General features: G+C 34.5%; 1 protein-coding gene and 1 pseudogene across 3 annotated transcripts in view; one reads left to right on the forward strand and one right to left on the reverse strand.

The window, feature by feature from the left end:
• The window catches only part of TC2N (tandem C2 domains, nuclear), a 42,645-nt gene that overhangs the window by 7,356 nt on the left and 13,610 nt on the right, over window positions 1-21,679 (reverse strand). For all 3 annotated transcript variants that reach the window (XM_005910251.2, XM_070357861.1, XM_070357862.1), the window contains exons 3-9: window positions 20,310-20,543; window positions 12,456-12,623; window positions 11,013-11,104; window positions 9,867-9,942; window positions 9,006-9,106; window positions 8,502-8,618; window positions 5,004-5,195 (exon numbers count right to left, since the gene is read on the reverse strand). In XM_005910251.2, coding sequence (XP_005910313.1) covers window positions 5,004-5,195; window positions 8,502-8,618; window positions 9,006-9,106; window positions 9,867-9,942; window positions 11,013-11,104; window positions 12,456-12,623; window positions 20,310-20,543 — 980 coding nt within the window. The remainder of the gene's footprint in view (window positions 1-5,003; window positions 5,196-8,501; window positions 8,619-9,005; window positions 9,107-9,866; window positions 9,943-11,012; window positions 11,105-12,455; window positions 12,624-20,309; window positions 20,544-21,679) is intronic.
• Window positions 18,586-19,212, forward strand: LOC102276151 (ribosomal biogenesis factor-like; annotated as a pseudogene).

Here is a 21,679-nt window from a genome sequence, read left to right on the forward strand (position 1 = left end):
GGTGGCGCTAGTGGTAAAGAACCTGCCTGCCAACCTAGAGACACAAGTTCAATCCCTGGGTTGGAAGATCCCCTGGAGGAAGGGATGGCAACCCACTCCAGTATTCTTGCCTGGAGAATCCCTTGGATAGAGGAGCCTGGCAGGCTATAGTCCATAAGGTCACAAAAAGTTGGATACGACTGAAATGACTCAGCATGAACACATGCTCTTTACTGTCATACAAAGCTAAGTATTAAAAGAGAATGCTAAATGTCATGAAGTCTGTCAGTATAAAGTACTTACTGACTTTCATAAATTCTGATAATGTAAATTTCACATATATACTGAACCTTCAAAATCAGGGAGACCAAAGACATGCAAATTAAAAAAAAAATTAAATTCCTAAGCAGTTTAAGTAGAGAAAATGTCAGAGAAATAAACACCACAAGAGCACATTTTCAAAAGACTTAAACGTAGTCATGGGAATAATCTTTTCAAGTGACTGAAATATGATAATATGATATATGAATATATGAAATATGATAAAAATGTTATATATGAAACACATCATTAGTTTTTCCAGTTGTAGAAATCAGAGGTAGTGCTACCAAAATCAGAAGACAAAGGATTATTACAATGAACAGATTTGTTGATTAAAAGTTGAATTACTATGCTAAATGGAAGTAAGCTGATGACGAAAATTGGCAAGAAGGAAGCTAGTGAAAGTGATGAGCCAGTAAATAACAAGGAAAAGGTCAAATAAAGTCTGAGACAAACAATAAAATGAAGGAAATTTAGAAAGGGGGAGAAGCTAAAATGTGCTCTTCAGTATTGCTGAATACTAAGAGCAGAAGAAAGTGAGTAATCTGCCTTACACAAGCGAACTTACTTACATGGATTCCAGGGTTCTTGGAGTAAAAAATAGAAGAAACATGAAGTCAGCCAACACAAAAACATTACTGTTCACATGTTGAAAAGAGTAAATATAAGATTAAAGAAAGAACATAATGTTAACAGATGTCACTAGGGTCAGCATAGATAAACACAAAAGTCTTGGCTAGTGTTGATTCCAACAAAGTTACAGAACAGCTGACCGATACTTCATCAAGTGATTTATATTTGATAATTACCCCAGTAACTGACATATGGATCAGAAAGAAAAGAACCTTTTTATGTACATGCTATTGACTGAATCTTGGATAGTTTCTAAACATGATATTCTGTAATGGTCAAAATGGCCAAAATTGCTCATGCCTTAAGAAATCAAAAGATACAAAGTGAATCACTTAAAAGTTTAAAGTCAACTGTTGAGGTCACTCCTTCTTGAAAAATCTAAAATGATGATAAAAGTTGTCTATTTGGCAATAATTGCTGAATTCTAATAAATAAAAGCAAATTGCTTTTGCTTTTAATAAGAATGGATTAATCTTTTTAGGTGGACTAATTCAATAGCCATAAATAAAATACCTTTGCTGATTAAAAGAACAAATGCTGCCATCCATTTAAAAGTTATTTATTGTTTACAAAACACAAAGGAAACCAGGATAACATTTTTTCATTCATTTTTTCATTATGGTTTTCTACCCTTAATATAACAGATGAAAATACTGAAAGATGGCAAAACTTCTCTTAGAGTTACACACTGGTAGAGTTCTCACAAAACAGAGCAGCATTCAGCAGTGGGTTTACCATTTCTTACCAAGGTTATTTCACAAATTCAATTTATACTCCAATATATTAATTCAGATCATGAAAAACTATTCAAAGTGGTTTTCAACATCACAATAACCAATAACTTAAAATTCTAATCAATTAGTAACTATATATTAAAAGCATTTTTAATGATCTCCATTCCTGAATAATGTATCATTTTTTTAAAGAAAAGAAAATCTTTTTTGTCCTTCCTGGAATGACTGTTGAAAGTGAAAAGTTCAGCATAATTAGAGAAATCCCTTATCTGGTGATTTTTGAGAATATCTTCTTAGGGGACAATACAGTGTTGATGAAAGATATTTTCACATATTGAGGTATATAGAATGATTAGAAGTCATTCTAGTTTATATATGAATTAACTTGACTTTTATACTGATTAAAATAGCCCATTTTGGCCTATCAAGTATACATTGTATATCTGCTTTAATTATTAAAGCCAAGTGTGCACTGATCACAAGTAAAGAATAGCCATGTTAAAAATAAAGATTAAATGCCTCCTTTCCTGGGAAGCCATTGCTGGTCCTCCTTCAATGATAAGACTCCCCTCCCAGGAGCCAAGGCCATACTGACTTACTGTGCACATGCTCTTTTTTTTTTTTTCCTAAACCCTGAAGGAATGTATCCCTGACTTGTTTGACGTTCTATATTCTGATAAGATATTAAAACAGTGCTGAAAACCATGCTTCTCCTGAGCAATTCCTCAGTTATCTGAGAGGCTGTCTTCCAGGCTATAGCCCTCAGTTTGGCTCAAACAACACTCGTTTCTACCACAGACTGTTTATTGATTTTTTCTCATCAATGTGGTAAAATTAAGACAGGTGGCTCTGGAATCAGAATGCCTCCATTCAAATCCTTCTTCCCCAACAAAAGGCTATATAAACTCAGGCAAATGCTTCAGGGTTTTGGTCTCCACAATAGGGGTAACAAGAGCAGCAAGCTCATTAAGTTCGTTGTGAGCATTAAATCACTTAGGACCAAGTTAGTCGTATGTGAAGTTTCTTCAAACATCAGATATTAAATAAGTCTTCAGGGATACCTTGTCTCTTGCACACTATTCAACACAGAAATTTGAGTTGTCAACTATTTGTTAAGGTCAAAAGCTTGGTGGTGAAGAAATTAATAGCCCTACATGGAAGTTCTGCTGTTCATGATGTCCCTGTGAAGGATGGATATGTAAGTGTGTCTCTTTCAATGTCACAATTAGAATATCAATTTTCCTCTTCAACACAAGAAACAAAGCATATTATTCTTGCTTTTAGTCAATAATATGAACAGTAATATAAATACACTGATCAAAGATAGCCCAAAAGCCCTTCCTTCAAGCCATCTATCTTTGCATCCCTAGCACATGGCATACAAAATGTTTATAAAAGATCTCTGATATGCAAAATGTAATTGTAGAAACTGTGCTATAATCATTCATCCTGATTCTCCAAGGCAGATTCAGATTATAATGTCTCAATTCCCCAGAAAATACATTTGCTGAGTTATCTTCTGATATACTCTACCAGCCTTTAAAGGTTTAATCTATTGATTATCCATTTAAATAGTAATATGTGTCTTCTGTAAAATATGGTTGCAAATTATTGTCTACTAATCCAGTTAAGTGATAAACTCCTGTCACAGTTTCAAAACAAATTTGCTATTTAACAGAAAATAGTAATCTAATTTAGCATGCTTTCATTCATCATTTATTCTTTCCTATCAACCTACATACAAATGTTCAATGCCAAGAATATGACAGGCCCTTACTAAGGGTATAGTAAAATATGAAGAAAAAAGATGGAAGCTCAGGTCTTATTTTCTTTTTAAAATAGTGACTTAAATAATTCTGAAAGTGAAGTGACAGTTGCTCAGTCGTGTCCGACTCTTTGCAACCCCATGGACTATACAGTCCACAGAATTCTCCAGGCCAGAGTACTGGAGTGGGTAGCCTATCCCTTCTCCAGAGGAACTTCCCAACCCAGGAATCAAACCAGGGTGTCCTGCATTGCAGGTGGATTCTTTACTGAGCTATCAGGGAAGCCTAAGTTATAGTAAATGCTGTAAAGAAAACAGATTTGGTATGAAAACAGAAAATAAAAGATCAGAAATAACAAGATTTTTCAACTCTTCTTGATTATAGTAAATGTTCGTTCTTTACTTTTAATCCCTAATTTCACTTCAATTCAGTGGTTCTTAAGCAAAGCTACACATGAAAATCACCTGAGTAACGTGAAAATTACAAATGCCTCTGGCTCACTCCTCCCCAAATTCTGATTTAATGGTTTAAGTGTAGACATGTTTAACAGCTTCGCATGTGATTCTAACGTGTAACCAGCTTAAGAACCACTTCAAGTCACCTTAAATATTTTTGAAAACAGGTAAAATATGACTCCTAAGTAAACTTAAAATCACATGAAAGTTTGACCTTAAAAAGGGTTATGACTGATTTATATATATGTTATCCTAACACAGAAACTACATAATTAAATCATTAGGAATTCCTAGACAACTTAAAGAGTGTTCAGCTGGTTAACTGAAAGAAGCAACTATTGGGCCTCAAAAATCAATCAACACTATAGACAATCATGTCCTTCACAAAAAATATACAGCTGGAAGATCCTCCATTCTACTCAATTTATGGATAGATACAGTAACTACTCATGACTAAAACTTTCCTAACTTATTTCAAGGCAATCTCCCATTGAGTTTGGAGTTTATAATTCTTTCTTGCTTTCCCTATGTTATCAGCTACCTAAAAAAAAAACAAAAAAATAAATAATTTTTAAAAAGTATTCACTTTTAGGGTTATTATGTTGAAGTGCCCTGCTGTGCTTGGTCACTTCAGTCGTATCCAACTAAGCAACCCCATGGACCTCAGCCTGCCAGGCTCCTCTGTCCACAGGATTCTCCATACAAAAATACTGGTGGGTTGCCATGCCCTCCTCTAGTGGAGCTTCCTGACCCAGGGATCAAACAAACCTGTGTCTCCTGCATTGCACGTGGATTCTTTACCACTGAGCCACTGGGAAAGCCCATTATTTTTAAGTATGAAACATTAATAAAACAGGTATTAGGAGAAGGTAAGCCTATTGTGACTTTTCAATGGAGAAAGAAAAGCAGCTCTGTTAACGTTTTATCAATTTCAAAAAAGTTAAATAATGACATAATTATTACTTTTTTACATTACATTTATGTTGTTATTGCTTGAGAGCCTTCCTAATCCTCCAGTATATTCTCATGCTCAAATTATACTCCAAAAAAAAATTCATCCAGTAAATAATTCTAAAAACGTGAAATACTTTGACATTACATATTATATCACTTACAGAAATTTTTGAAGGTGGTGATATGTCCAGAGAGTAATCCATCTCCTGTGTGCTAAGAGTTCTGAGTGACAATGAGCATTCTCCAATGGTTTTCTTTCTGGGAGTTTGGGTTTGAATCTTAAATACAAGTCTCACAGTTTGTAGACTTTGGAGTTTAATAGAAAATACAAAAGTTTCCATAAATTCAATATTCTAAAATAAAAATAAATAAAAATATAAAACATGTAAATAGCATATTTTAAAAAGGGTCATATGCCAACACAATATAAGTAAAAATAACATTTTATAATCTAGGAAAGGCAAATTTAATATTTTTATAATAACAAAATAAATATTTTAAAATGAAAATGAGAATGGCCATGACTTGTTTTTCCAAAATTTATTCTAGCTACTATTTGTCTTAGTTTCACAAATCCTTCTAATTACTTAGGAATTTCAGTATTAACACCAGAATATAGCTTTTTCCCTTTTCAGATATGAGGTTGTTCTCCATCTTTGGTTCTGGAGCATCATTCCTACTGTTCACCACAGTTCTTCAACAGTTAATGAGAGTACTTCAAGACTCTCATGCAAGCTCTCTCTGTATGCAAAATCTAACTTGTTCACATTTAGAGACTTGAATTACTTCCTTAAAGGACCTAGTCTGTCTAATGCTTTTCCCATCTAATGTGGGGGTTAATTTATCTTTACTCTTTCCAAAATGAAAATTGATCTCCTTGACAGAGAAGACAAAGCAAAATATGAGTTTCAAGTTCTACCTTCTCTGATAATCTTCCACTGCAGGCAGCAAGTGTTTTCCATGCGCAGACTATTTTCAGATGTTCTTTTTATTTTTTAAATCCTTGGCTTACTGTGAACTAACATCTTCTTGACATTAGACTGTTTTTTGATTGTAAATGTCCTTCTTTCCATCTTTAGTGCATCTTTTTGAAGGGGAATTTTTTTTGCCTTTAGATATCTGGGCAACTAACATCAATGTTTTAGATACTGTGCCCAAGTGTTCACTTTTATTACAATCACTTATATCTGTGTACAGAATTGTGTTTCTGAGAGTCTCCCAACCACCTGAGCTGTCTTTTTCTTTCTGTCTCAAACCATAGATCACATCAATAACACAGTATACATAAAATGTTTAATTTTTAAATTCATATGCAATGAGCTTATAAATGAAGTAAGTGAGCTGGTTTACACTGTCATAATAGAGGACTCCTAAACAACTTGATAAATAATAAATTTTAAAATATTCCACGCAAGTTTTAATATGAAAACATTTCCCCCTAACTTTTCCCAAGTTGGCTTAGTTTTATTTGAAAGTCAAAAAGTTTAATTTGGGAAATATTCATCTGTGAGTGTCAGGATTAAAATTAGAGTTAAGATTTATTTCCATCCAGACTTTCTACAATGCATATTTTCATAAAGTAAGATCCTAATATAACACATAAATTTTGGTTACTGCCTTTTCACTTATTAAGAACATTTTCCCATGTCCTTAAAAACTCTTCCTAAGCATTATTTTTTCATGGCTGCCTAATATTTTATCACATGGTGTTATGGTTCGAATTGTGTCCCCCTGCTAAAAGTTATGTTGAAGTCCTAACCTTCAGTAAGTCAGAATGTGGCCTTATTTGAAAATAGGGTCATTGAAAATGCAATTTGTTAAGTTAAGATAAGGTTACACTGGATAGGTGGACCTCTAATCCAATATAACAGGCATCCCTGTAAGAAGATAGCCATGTGACATATAGAGACACATGGAGATGAAAGTCACGTAGCTAGGTGAAAATGAAAGTCAATGATTAGAGTGAAGCCCAGGAATGACAGGGATTGCTGGTCATCACCACAAGCTAGGAGAGAGGCATGTTAGAGATGGATCAGATTCTCCTTCAGAGAAGCAACCAACATTGCTGGCACTTTGACTTCAGACTTTCTCCAAAACTGTGAGAGAGAAATATTTGTTCTAAGCTACCTAGTTTGTAATACACCAATTATAAGAAACTAATATACATGGTATACCATGAGTTTTCTCAATCATTCTCCTATGACAAACATTTAGATAGTTTCCAGCTTTCAGCCTATGAACAAAACCGCCAGAAATACTTTATACATATTTTGTTTGCATCTCTATTTCCATGAAGTGATCCAAGTAGAAACACTATGTTAAAACCTATAAATATTTGAAAGTTTTTTTCCGTTAAAAAAATTGTTTATTGAGATACAGTTGATTTACAATGTTGTGTTAGTTTCTGATGTACAGCAAAGTGATTCAGTTATATATATATATTCTTTTTCATATTCTTTTCCATTATGGTTTATTATAGGATATTGAATATAGTTCCCTATGCTATACAACAAGACCTTCTTGTTTATCTATTGCATATATAGTGTTTTATCTGTTGTTGTTGTTTAGTTGCTCAGTCGTGTCCAACTCTTTTGCAAACTCATGGACTGTAGCCTGCCAGACTCCTCTGTCCATGGAATTTTCCAGGCAGGAATACTGGAGTGGGTTGCCATTTCCTCCTCCTGGGCATCTTCCTGACCCAGGGATCAAACCTGCCTCTCTTGTGTCTCCTGCACTGGCAGGCAGATTCTTTACCACTGAGCCTGATAACCCCAAACTCCTAATTTATCCCTCCCCAACCCGCTTTGCCTTTGGTAATCATAAATTTGTTTTCTGTCTGTGAGTCTGTTTCTGCTTTGTAAGTAAGTACACTTGTAACATATTTTAGACTCCACATATGAGTGATATCATATGATATTTATCTCTCTGACTTATTTCACTGTATAATCTTATTTTAAAATTTTAATATATATTGTCAAAATAATTGCCAAAATAACTTTATAGGCTAGAGTGCTCATAAAACTTTCCTAATTTTAATAAGCAAAAAACGTAAAGACAGAGAAAGCAATATGTAATTTAAATTTGTATATCTATGAATACTAGTGAGTGTAAATTTCTTCATACTTATTAGTCATATGAATTACTTTACTGTTAAATGATACGTTCTTATAGAAGATAAGTTTCATTTGTATGGAAAAACAGTAACCTTTTAATCCATATCAGAAGACAGAAATACAGATATAATTAAATTGAAATCTAGAATCTATAAAACAAATTCAGGATTATAAGTCTTCCAGTTATGATCATGGAAAATATTTAAAAGAAATTAACTACAATCATGTAATTATTTATCAAAGTCAATTGGGATGGGGGAAAGAGGATGAAACTAAGACACTTACTTTCCTTACATACAAGAAAAGTAAATATTTCTCATCAGATATTATTCCTAAATATTTTAGTGATTAAGATTTTCTTTCTAAATGCATCTTATATTGGTCAATGAAATATCAAATATTTCTGAGGCTCAAAATTCTTTTAAAAAGCAAGGCATACATAATTTGTAGTTTCCACAAAATAAAACACTTTCATATTCTAATTCTTTACATAGGTTAAAGTGACAAACATGAGGAAAACATAAAAAGATACTGAAACACACTTACATTAGAGCCTTCCTTGACTGAAGATTTGAAATGCACTGGTTTGGGCAATGTTAGTATTCCTTTTACAGAAATAGTAGGAGTATCTCCATACCTAGAGGGCCAACTTAAATCTCTGCACTAAAAAAAAAATTATAGTTTGAGTTTTACAAAGGACTCTGACAATTCAAATATTTGATACGTTTCTTGAGTTAATGACAAATAAAACTATAAAAGTAAACTTTAATCTACTGAGATCTTTTGTTTCATCTCCACTAAAATAATCTGACAATTAATGTTCTACACATCATATCAATTTCCCTCTTGAGGAAAACATGTTTTAATCATATCTAAAGATTTTCTTTAGATTCTTTATTAAATACTATTTTCTGCAAAATACTATAGAACCCTAAATTCCAAAGAAGATATTGACCCATTCTTCTGAAGATAGCAACAGTAGATGCTTATAGTTTACACCCCTATTATTCAATTTTGTAAGAAAAGTTGGTATTAGCTATATTAACTTACCTGTAAAACTGTGATCCAGATCTGCTCTACTGAAGAATTATAAAACACTTTCACATTTAATCTCCCCCAGTCTCTTTCATCTCCTGATAGAGTAATTGTGTCTGAATTGTAAATGGACAAAGAGGTTTCAATTACTATGCAATCCTTCCAACCCAACTGAGCTTTTTACTGTGCTCAGTCACCCAGTCCTGTCCAACTCTTTGGGACCCCTCCAGGCTCTTCTGTTCATGACATTTCCAGCCAAGAATACTGGAGTGGGTTGCCATTCCCTCCTCCAGGGGATCTTCCTGACTCAGGGATCAAACCTGCCTCTCCTGCATTTCCTGCTCTGGCAAGCAGATTCTTTACTACCGCTCTATCTGGGAAGCCCAATTGAACTTTGATACAATCCAATTTTAAGAGCACAACTGAAAAATGCTATAATTATTTTTTAAAGTTGTCAGTTTATTAAGTTTAAAGGCATTTAACTTCAATGCCTTTACTGAAGTGCTGGTAGAAGACATACCATAAAAAAAATAACTGGCTTAAAAACTAAACCAAATTATAACCCAAAGAATTTAAGTTAAAACTAAGAAAACCTTTCCCAAATAACATTGACACGGTTTTAATACTGAATGCTTCTAGAAATTCCCTCACTAATATACTTTAAAACAAACAAAAGATATTTAATTTTAAAAATGCCTTTATGCCTGAACATTGAAAAATACATCCTCTGATCTGAGTATTCATATGCAGATAACACTGCCAATATGGATAAAATCATCTAAACTTTTCTTAAAACCTTATCATAAATATATTCAAATTAGTATTGGGTAGAAATAATTCCCTTAAGAATATAAAGTAGAATGATTTATTCCTTACCCAGGCTTCTGTTACTCCCCTGAGAATTTTTCCTCGAAGAAGAACTACTAGGCACACTGGACAATGAATCATGTCTCTACAGATAAAATTCATTTTTAGTCAGATGTTACATATCAGATGTTAAGGATTCTGAAACGTATGCCTTAGCACCCACTCTAGTATCAAACTGAGTGCTAACCATTCTGACAGTGTTACTGCTCAGAATTTTCCACTTTTAGACAGGAGAGAGGGAAAAAGTTTTCTTTATGTGTGTTAATCAGGAAAATCTTAAATCTCTTACTAGGTAATACATGGCAAAGGCTTTGCTGTTTTTGGTTTGGTTTTGTAATAAAGAGGAAGAGATTACTGTTTATATTTCCTACTTGGAAGTACTAAGTCAGAATATATTAATATTTGGAAGTGCCCTATTACCAAAAAACCTATAAAGCAGTAGTTAGCAATGCACAGTCCCCTGGGCCAGCAGTATCAGCATCACCTGGGAACCTGGTAGAAATACAAATTCAGGCCCCAGTGCAGAGCTATTGAATAAAAAATTCTGGTGGTGAGGGCTGGCAATCTGTATTTTAACAAGTTCTTCTAACAATTCTGATGCACATTAAAAAAAAATGGTGCTATAAAGAACTAATTCTACAAAAAATTAACTCAATTGAGGATGATTAAGAATATATTTCCATTTTAACATATGCACATACATTCACACGGAAAAAGGCCCACAAGTATGTATTTTCAAAATTCTCAATTCTACTTCAAAAATAGAATACTGTGTTAATATTAATAAAGTTCTATATCTCAACAGAAATACTAATATTTACTAACCAGGTAGTTATATTCAACAAGGAAAATTAAATCAATAAGCATTTTTAAGTATACCATTTTAAATTCCAACTGCCTTAAGACTGCCTCAGTGCATACCATAAGAAAGTAAAATTCATTTTTTAAAAAAAAGAGAGAAAAACTACTCTTTTAGTATTTAGCTGAAAGCTTCCTGAAATAATACACATGGGAAATGCCAAGTGTTTATTCTTTAGATATTAGAATAGAAATGTCTACAAAAGATACATAACATGTTGTTCCTAATGAAACATATCTGAATTTTAGCATGAAAATAAATTATTGCTTATAATTAAATTCACATAAATTATTTACCTGAATGAACCGCTGAGATGAACTTGTAAGATCAAACATAGACTTGCTTAGCCCAGGGGAACTGGGAAGTCTATTGGTCCTTAAGTCACAAACTACAAAGGGACATGAGAAAATTACTTATTTTTATAGTAAAGAAGAAGAAACACTAGAAGTCTACTTAATTACCATGAACTAAATTCTATAGGAGAAATAGCATAAACATGTGATGGTTTAGTTGCTAGGTCATGTCTGACTCCTGCAACGCCATGGATCGTAGCCCGCCAAGGCTCCTCTGTCCATGGGATTTCCCAGGCAAGAATACTGGAGTGGATTGCTACTTCCTTCTCCAAGGGGATCTTCCCAACCCAGGGATAGAACCGAACCCACATCTCCTGCATGCAGACAGATTCCTTAACGCTGAGCCACCAGGCAAGCATAATATATGAAAATCTACTTAAGAGACAAAGCCTTCCAATGAAGTTTAAAAAGTTGTTTTTCAATTATTTCACTTTTGTTTGAAACAGGAACCAACACAAATCAAACAACACATTTCTACAACCACATCAAATATCAACCATGAAAAATTCGTTCTTTTTGCTTACATCATCTGATTCTTCATCCAGAAGAATAATCTAAGAGGATGTAAGTCATCTGTTCTAACAGCAATTCAACTATTTAATGAGCACTTATTATATTAAAAATATCAATATTGAATTCCACGTACTGTTATATTTCTAGTCTGTATTTCTAGTATCCTTTCTAAACTATAAGATCCTTGAAGAATGAAACTCTGAATAATAATTGTATAGCCTAGCACAGTGCTGAAATAAATATTTAAATAAGTACTTCTACTTTATTTTCAGTACCTCACCCTGAATTTAGTGGTTGAGAGAGCTACATATATTTTTTTAAAAAACAGTGAAAATTTTGTGGGTCAGATATGTACAAGATAGTCCATAATTGATACAGTCTCAAATAGTAAACTAAAAAAGTTTGGTAATCACTTAGGCATTTTCTATTTTTTTTTTGTTTACATTTCTAATCTCATCATTAGTTTCTAAATTTCTCACTTTCACTGAGTAGAACAGAAAATAAATACAGTTAGTAAATTCTTGTTGTAGATATGAATGGATAGATGGTATATAAAATATGTATAAAATCTAAATATTTCTTTAAAAATAGGACAAACAAAACGGAACTTAGAACTAACAATATACAGAACTCATTAATCTTTCAATTTTTACATGAGATATAAACCATAGAGAAGTTATGATGTGACTTAATCAGATCAATTCTGAAGCCAGCTTTTCTCTTTATTTTTAAATTGTTTTTCATTTCATTTCATTCATTAAATTGTTTTTCATTATAAGATTAATCATTTCTTCCAGAATCTTAGATTTAATTTGATTTCTACATTTGTTAAAGAGAAAAGACAAAGAGGAAAAACAAAATTTTTTTTTGTACCCGATCCATATAGTCTTGTTGCTTCAGAACGAGGAGGAAAGCGCCGGCTCAAATCAGGTGACACGTGCTGGTACTTGTAGAATGGATTATATACATCATAGCTGGGTCCATGCTGAGCTGAACTGGAAAGTTCTGCCTTTCTGTCTCCAAATGATGCTCTGGCAGATCCTGAAAACAAGTATTTCTAAAATTTTACAACATCCTTTTCTTGGAATTATTAGCTAACAACTGGTGTACCCAAGGCAAAGGGGGAAAAAAACTTACTAACCTATAACAAAAGAATATATATACAATATGTAATTTCACTTATATAAAGGTCAGAAACAGAAAAAACTAAGCCACAATATTTAGGGATATGTGCTTAGGTGTTAAAAAAGTAAAATCAGCAAGAAAATATGATTGTAATAACTGGAGTGACTGAAAAGGGGGAAGATGGAAGCTTTTGCTTTGCTGGTAATACTCTCTTTCTTTACTTGAGTGGTGACCATACATCCATTTTACTTTTATATTTTACATATATCTATTTTATTTTATAATAAATCACAAATAATTTGTTTTGTTCCTTTTGTCTATGTACATCTGACAATTTTAAAAGTGTAAAACAATAGATCACATTCCTTTCAAAGTTAAGACTTACATTAGAATTAATAGACATAAAATTTTTAAATGTTTAAATCATCACCATCTTTTAATTATTTTCTAAAATGGAAACCACAGTATAAACAAATATTTTCTGAATTAAGCTGAACAATAAAACAGGTGGCTTCACACTGAGTTCAGAAAAGAAAAATAACATATTTGGTTTTAAAGTGAGATCTTATCCTTATACTCTGGTTCAAATAACTATATGCACAATCCAAGCCCTGTACATAGGCAGAGGGGTGCCAAGAGGGAGGTGTGATCTCAGAGAGCCTTATAAGAAGCCTGTAAACCGTATAGGCCAACAGTTAAATCATTCAGCACATAAACACTACTACAAAAGTCTGTTTATGGTAACAAGAACAGCACTGTCAACAGGAGTAGCATAAAGATGACTCTCTACCTTTATACGCTATCCCTAAAAATGAATATTCTTATTTCATTTTTCCTTTATAAGTCAATAAAGAATTCCAATTTTCCTCTTAAAAAGATATTATATTTAAAGTTTCAAGATTAATAACTCAATTTACAGAACCACAGTGCTATAGAACTAAATGTAAAGTAGCACAACTGCTTATACCTCTCAAAAGCCCAATTAAAAATTTCAGGATTTATTCAAATGCATTCTCTTAATGGATAGACATGTCATAAAGCAAATATAGTAAAATATTAATAATCAATCTCTATTATCCAAGCAGTAAGCTGCAGTTAAAATCAGATCCAACAGCAAGTACGTAATGCAATGTAACAAATGTCAAATATCTGAAACATGATTTTAGTCATTATTGATAGTGGTCCACCCTATCTTCTCAAAATCTCTGTATCAGCCCAGCACTCACACAATCATACATACATATAAGAGATACATATTTGATTTCTATAATTAGGCACCAAAAGTGCTTTATTGACTCATTAAATAAAGTAATTTTCTTTCCAATATGCTAAAAATCAGGTGGATTTATCACATCTTCATTGAGCCTATAATTTCAGTGTAAACCAATTTCTCACTCATCCAACTGGAAAGTAATTTTTTCTAGCAATACAATGAAAAAAAAAAAAAGACAAAAGAAAAACTACCACATACTGTCAGGTAGGTATTTCTTACTTAGCTTCTGATAATGAAAATAATACATAAAATACCCTAATGTCTAAGAATAGAGAATTTATTAAATAAATTTTATAGTACTTTCATATGATTTATCCTTTACTATTGAGCCATTAAAAATTTCATGATATATGATATGAATAAAACAGATTACAAAGCCATTTATATGGTTTACTCCCAATGCTGTTAACAAGTACAAGAGAAAGATCAACTGATCAGGGTATATTGTAAATCAGAACTTTTAGGTTGTTTTGGAGAGACAATGCTGATATGTGCAAAGCAGGGTATCAAAGCTGATATGTGCTAAGCCAGGCTCAGGGTTCATCTTTCCTTGCTTCTTTAAAAAAAATTATCACTTCTGCCAGACCCAACTCTCCTGTGCATGCACAGTGTTAAGTCGCTTCAGTTCAGTTCAGTTCAGCTGCTCAGTCATGTCCGACTCTTTGCAACCCCATGAATTTCAGCACGCCAGGCCTCCCAGTCCATCACCAACTCCTGGATTTCACCCAAACTCATGCCCATCGAGTTGGTGATGCCATCCAGCCATCTCATCCTCTGTCGTCCCCTTCTCCTCCTGCCCCCAATCCCTCCCAGCATCAGAGTCTTTTCCAATGAGTCAACTCTTCGCATGAGGTGGCCAAAGTATTGGAGTTTCAGCTTTAGCATGAGTCCTTCCAATGAACACCCAGGACTGATCTCCTTTAGAATGGACTGGTTGGATCTCCTTGCAGTCCAAGGGACTCTCAAGAGTCTTCTCCAACACCACAGTTCAAAAGCATCATTTCTTCAGTGCTCAGCTTTCTTCACAGTCCAATTTTCACATCCATACATGACCACTGAAAAAACCATAGCCTTGACTAGACAAACTTTGTTGGCAAAGTAATGTCTTTGCTTTTGAATATGCTATCTAGGTTGGTCATAACTTTCCTTCCAAGGAGTAAGCGTCTTTTAATTTCATGGCTGCAATCACCATCTGCAGTGATTTTGGAGCCCAAAAAAATAAAGTCTGACACTGTTTCCACTGTTTCCCCATCTATTTCCCATGAAGTGGTGGGATCGGATGCCATGATCTTAGTTTTCTGAATGTTGAGCTTTAAGCCAACTTTTTCACTCTCCTCTTTCACCTTCATCAAGAGGCTTTTTAGTTCCTCTTCACTTTCTGCCATAAGGGTGGTGTCACCTGCATATCTGAGGTTATTGATATTTCTCCCGGCAATCTTGATTCCAGCTTGTGCTTCTTCCAGTCCAGCATTTCTCATGATGTACTCTGCATATAAGTTAAATAAGCAGGATGACAATATACAGCCTTGACGTATTTCTTTTCCTGTTTGGAACCAGTCTGTTGTTCCATGTCCAGTTCTAACTGTTGCTTCCTGACCTGCATATAGGTTTCTCAAGAGGCAGGTCAGGTGGTCTGGTATTCCCATCTCTTTCAGAATTTTCAATAGTTTATTGTGATCCACACAGTCAAAGGCTTTGGCATAGTCAAGAAAGCAGAAATAGATGTTTTTCTGGAACTCTCTTGCTTTTTCCATGATCCAGCGGATGTTGGCAATTTGATCTCTGGTTCCTCTGCCTTTTCTAAAATCAGCTTGAACATTTGAAAGTTCACGGTTCACATATTGCTGAAACCTGGCTTGGAGAATTTTGAGCATTACTTTACTAGCGTGTGAGATGAGTGCAATTGTGCAGTAGTTTGAGCATTGTTTGGCATTGCCTTTCTTTGGGATTGGAATGAAAACTGACCTTTTCCAGTCCTATGGCCACTGCTGAGTTTTCCAAATTTGCTGGCATATTGAGTGCAGCACTTTCACAGCATCATCTTTCAGGATTTGGAATAGCTCAACTGGAATTCCATCACCTCCACTAGCTTTGTTCATAGTGATACTTTCTAAGGCCCACTTGACTTCACATTCCAGGATGTCTGGCTCTAGGTGAATGATCACACCATCATGATTATCTGGGTCATGAAGATCTTTTTTGTACAGTTCTTCTTTGTATTCTTGCCACCTTTTCTTAATAGCTTCTGCTTCTGTTAGGTCCATACCATTTCTGTCCTTTATCGAGCCCATCTTAGCATAAAATGTTCCCTTGGTATCTCTAATTTTCTTGAAGAGATCTCTAGTCTTTCCCATTCTCTTGTTTTCCTCTATTTCTTTGCACTGATCACTGAGGAAGGCTTTCTTATCTCTCCTTGCTATTCTTTGGAACTCTGCATTCAGATGCTTATATCATTCCTTTTCTCCTATGCTTTTCACTTCTCTTCTTTTCAAAGCTATTTGTAAGGCCTTCCCAGACAGCCAGTTTGCTTTTTTGCATTTCTTTTCCATGGGGATGGTCTTGATCCCTGTCTCCTATACAGTATCATGAACCTCCGTCCATAGTTCATCAGGCACTCTATCTATCAGATCTAGTCCCTTAAATCTATTTCTAACTTCCACTGTATAATCATAAGGGATTTGATATAGGTCATACCTGAATGGTCTAGTGGTTTTCCCTACTTTCTTCAATTTAAGTCTGAATCTGGCACTAAGGAGTTCACGATCTGAGTCAGTCAGCTCCCAGTCTTGTTTTTTCTGACTGTATAGAGCTTCTCCATCTTTGGCTACAAGAATATAATTAATCTGATTTCGGTGTTGACCATCTGGTGATGTCCATGTGTAGAGTCTTCTCTTGTGTTGTTGGAAGAGGGTGTTTGCTATGACCAGTGTGTTCTCTTGGCAAAACTCTATTAGCCTTTGCCCTGCTTCATTCTATATTCCAAGGCCAAATTTGCCTGTTACTCCAGGTGTTTCTTGACTTCCTACTTTTGCATTCCAGTTCCCTATAATGAAAAGGACATCTCTTTTGGGTGTTAGTTCTAAAAGGTCTTGTAGGTCTTCATAGAACCATTCAACTTCAGCTTCTTCAGCATTACTGGTTGGGGCATAGGCTTGGATTACTGTGATATTGAATGGTTTGCCTTAGAAACGAACAGAGATCATTCTGTCGTTTTGGAGATCACATCCAAGTACTGCATTTCAGACTCTTTAGTTGACCATGATGGCTACCCCATTTCTTCTAAGGGATTCCTGCCCACAGTAGTAGATATAATGGTCATCTGAGTTAAATTCACCCATTCCAGTCCATTTTAGTTTGCTGATTCCTAGAATGTCAACGTTCACTCTTGCCATCTCCTGTTTGACTACTTCCAATTTGCCTCGATTCATGGACCTAACATTCCAGTTTCCTATGCAATATTGCTCTTTACAGCATCAGACCTTAAGTCGCTTCAGTCATGTCCAAATCTTTTGTGACCGTATGGACTGCAGTCCTCCAGGTTCCTCTGTCCATGGGATTCTCCAGGCAAGAATACTGGAGTGGGTTGCTATGCCCTCCTCCAGGGGATTTTCTCAACCTAGGGATTAAACCTGCATCTCTTAGGTCACCTGGATTAGGCAGGCAGGTTCTTGACCACTACCACCACCTGGGAAGTCCAACTCTCCTCTAGATAACTATAATAACCAATCAAAACAAACAAACAAAATACCCTGAAGGCACTAGAGTGTGAAAAAAAAAAGTAGTAAGGATTCTAAACAGCACTTTAGGACAAAGGGGAATGGACACCCGTTTTTTAATGACTTTTAGCCTTTGGGCAGGCCAAAATTGGCACTGTATTGGGGGGTGGGGGGAGGGCAGATAAAATTCCAGTAGAAAATCCAGTGTTTCTGGCCTGAAGAACATAAAGCAGAGTATAGAGCAACCACAGCTGCTAGAAATAAGGTGGAAATCTTGAAGAGGAGAAAACCCCAAATTCTGTGACTAAAAGTCTGCTCAAATATCTGGCTGATCCCTGAACCACACATGTGTGATACAGGCTCCCAATAAGGATTAAAAAAAAAAAAAAAGTACTAAGCTCGGATAGCAGCTGCCACCAAAGGCACAGAATCTGCCACACAGTACAACCAGGTTAATTAACTGCTGAAGTTAAGGAAGGAGGAAGGAAAGGACGAAAGGAGGAAGGGAAGGAAGGGGGAAAAAAAAACTGTCAAGAGTAATATAACAGATTCCAGAGTCTCCACAACATGACATCCAATGTCCAGAATACAATCCAAAATCACTCCACATACAAAGAAATGGGACTCATTCTCAAAAAAGGACAATCCACAGAATTCAAATCTGGAAGACCCAGATGTTAGAATAGTACACAAAGATGTTAAAACTCAAAGAAATAAAAGAAAATAGGTTCATGATTACTGGGGATGGGGGCAGAAACCACAGAAAAATAGAAACTATGAAAAGAAGAATCAAATGTAAATATTACAACGGAAAAATATATCTAAAATTAAAAACTCACTGGACGGGCTTAATGGCTGAAAGGAAATAATGGAGGAGAGACAGTGAACTTGAAAATAGGTCAATATTACCAAACCTTAAGAATACAGAGGAGATGCGTGCATATGGCGTCACCTGGAACTTGAACAGCTGCACGAGGCTATCAGAGACGATGGCCAAGAACAAACTAAGAGGGCAGAAGTCCAGGAACATTCCAAATAGCCAGCCAAAAAAGCTTTAAGGTTAAAAATAAAGCAAAACCAGCTCCCACTAATCTTAACAAGATAAATACTGTGAATGATGAAAAGCTAATAGAGTGAGTAAACCTTTCGGAGATATACAAAAGGAACTTGCACACTTCTTAAAAGGCTTTTCACTTGAACCTCTGCAGAAACAGCTGATTGCTCAGCAGTGTCATGAAAGCAAACCAGCTAATGTTGATGAAACTATAAGATTAGTGGTTCAGTTGTAACACACTGATGATGCATCAAATTGCCCCAAAAGAACAACAAATTAAACGTTTTACATTAAAAAAAAAAATAGAGAGGAGGAAAAAAATTGGGGGAAAAAAGAAGCTTCATAGACAAATAAGACAATATCACACGGTCCAACATATGTGTAATTGGTATTCCGTAAGGAGAGAGAAAGGATGGGGCAGAAAAAGTACTTAGAGAAATATTATAGATCTTGACAGGAGGTTGGATCACATTGGTATACACATTTGTCAAAACTCAACAAACATACACTTACAATGTGGGCAGTTAATTCTGTTTAAAGTTTATGTCAAAAGAAGGAAACTATAAATAACTGAACTCTAGTAAATGATATATATATACTTGAATATTTAGAGAGAAGTGTACTGATGTCTACAATTTACTCTGAAATGCATTCGCCCCCTACCCTCAAAAGAATTACTAATGGTTAAGGAAATGGATAGATAGATATGTGATAAAGTATATATAGTAAAAGTGTTAATGACAGAATCTATATGGTAGATATACAGGCATTCACCATTAAGTTCTTTCAATTATTCTGCATGTTTGAAAATTTCCATAATAAAATTTTTAGGGAAATAAACCATTGTGACTGTTTCAATGAACTAAAACAAACTATTTCTAAAATACAAGTTACATGTTGCTTCCTTTTATCTTCCTTAGTCCATTGGCCTCTAGAATATCAGCCAAAATTCAACCAATGAATCTACCTCATTCAAGTGGCTGTTTAGATTGGGAAGCGTTTTTAGACTGAGAAGTATAATAATGAAAAAGAAGGGAAGGGAGGAACACTACTTCATTGCTTCCTCATTTCTCTTTACACTAAAATTTAGAACATAATATTTCCTATATTATTGACCAAAACGAGAATAATTTCTCTATTTTTTCTTTCTAAATGTGTGAAGGATTAACTGACATATTACAATTATATTACTCCTTTAAATAAGAATACTAGAGTGGGTTGTCATACCCTCCTCCAGAGGATCTTCCCGACCCAAGGATCAAACCCCATCTCCTGCATTGTCAGGTGGGTTCTTTACCACTAGTGCCACCTGCAAAGCCCTAAAAAAAGGCCAATTCTACACACAAATGTGTCAGATATCATAATGGGACTTTTCAAAAACACTGTGCACTGAATTCCTCTATAGGAGAAGCAAGACATTTTAAAAAATGAAATGTCAAATTTGTACACAAAGATATTTTATATCTTTATATATATATAAAAGAGCAAATTAAATAACAGCAATAACAACATTTAAATGCTGCATGTTGATTTTTAAATCCTGCCATTTGATTGTTTACCTTCTAGTTCTTCCAACTGTGAAGGAGTTCCTTGCATCCTGGGCTGAATATAAGATAACTTAAACCTGGGCACCACAAATGGTACTTCTTTGCCATCAGATGGTAACTTGGAAAGTAAATAATCCTCAGTACAGCCAACCTGAGGCTTTACAGAAACAGAAGTCAATGGGGGTATAGAGATAGTAGTATTTTGACTATGTGATACTGCTGCTTTAAAGTCTCTTTCCACAGATACTGCATAGAAAAGAAGAGAAAAGAAAAGAAAAAATTACAAATATGCATGGAGATTTATGCATATAATAATCTAAACCTAATATGCTTTGGTACTTATTTAACCATTTTAAAAGAAACTGTTGACACATAAACTACTTTTAGGTCTTATCAAGCACTCTGGAATCTACATTAATTCTGCCTAGCCAATATTTGAGAAGTTAATATACTACCAAAGTGTATTAACTTATCATAATGGTAAAAGCAGTTTCTAAAGAATCTCATTTCCACAAAAGAGTTCATAGATGGAAAACAGGTTAATTTTGTAGTTAATTTCACAGTGCTTTCAAATAAATATTCATCTAGTCATTTAAATAAAATACTGTCAACAAAACAATTCTTATTGTTAATACTAATGGTTAATTTCAGCCTTAAATGCCAAAAGCTACTTTGAAAAGAAGCTAAAGGTCTCCATGTCTACAAAAAAAATCTTTACTAAACCACAAAATAAAATTTACTTTGACCCTAGTATAATATCAACTCCTCTGTGCTAGCTTCTGTGACCTCTTTTGTTTATTACCTTGAAAGATATGTGATTCCTAGGCTGTGTGACTTAGGATGAGGAAGTAAGAAACATCTAGAGCTAATCTTTATGTATAATTAATACTGTCTATAGACAGAATGAAAGCACAACTACTACTCTGTTGGAATTTATGAAATATTTTATTATGAAAAAGAAGCCTTCGTATTCAAATATAGTAGGAAGCTATCTATGCTTTAGACTAAGAAATATAAGAAAGAACCAAGAAAAATAAAGTTCCAGTCATAACCTTGAAGGGCTGAGAAAACCCATGCAATAGCAAGGGAAATCTCCAGGAGTCCTTGATAAGTGTGGCTCTTGATAAAGTTACAGGTTTCTTCTCTATTGGTCACTCATTCATCCGTGGAAGGCATGTTTTAAAGCATTGTTCATAAACTGGAAACTGTCTGTATTTAAGTTAAAACATTTGCCAGAGTATGTTATTCCCCAAATACTTCTCTTCCTACTTTTGCTCACACTATTTCATCCACCATAACACGCATGTCTAATCCTCACTTTTTCTTACTTCCTTCTTCCCACTTGGCTTGCTAAAATCCACTTCAAACTTCCGTACCACAGG

Source organism: Bos mutus, chromosome 21 (assembly GCF_027580195.1).
Source record: "Bos mutus isolate GX-2022 chromosome 21, NWIPB_WYAK_1.1, whole genome shotgun sequence".
Lineage (NCBI taxonomy): Eukaryota > Metazoa > Chordata > Mammalia > Artiodactyla > Bovidae > Bos > Bos mutus.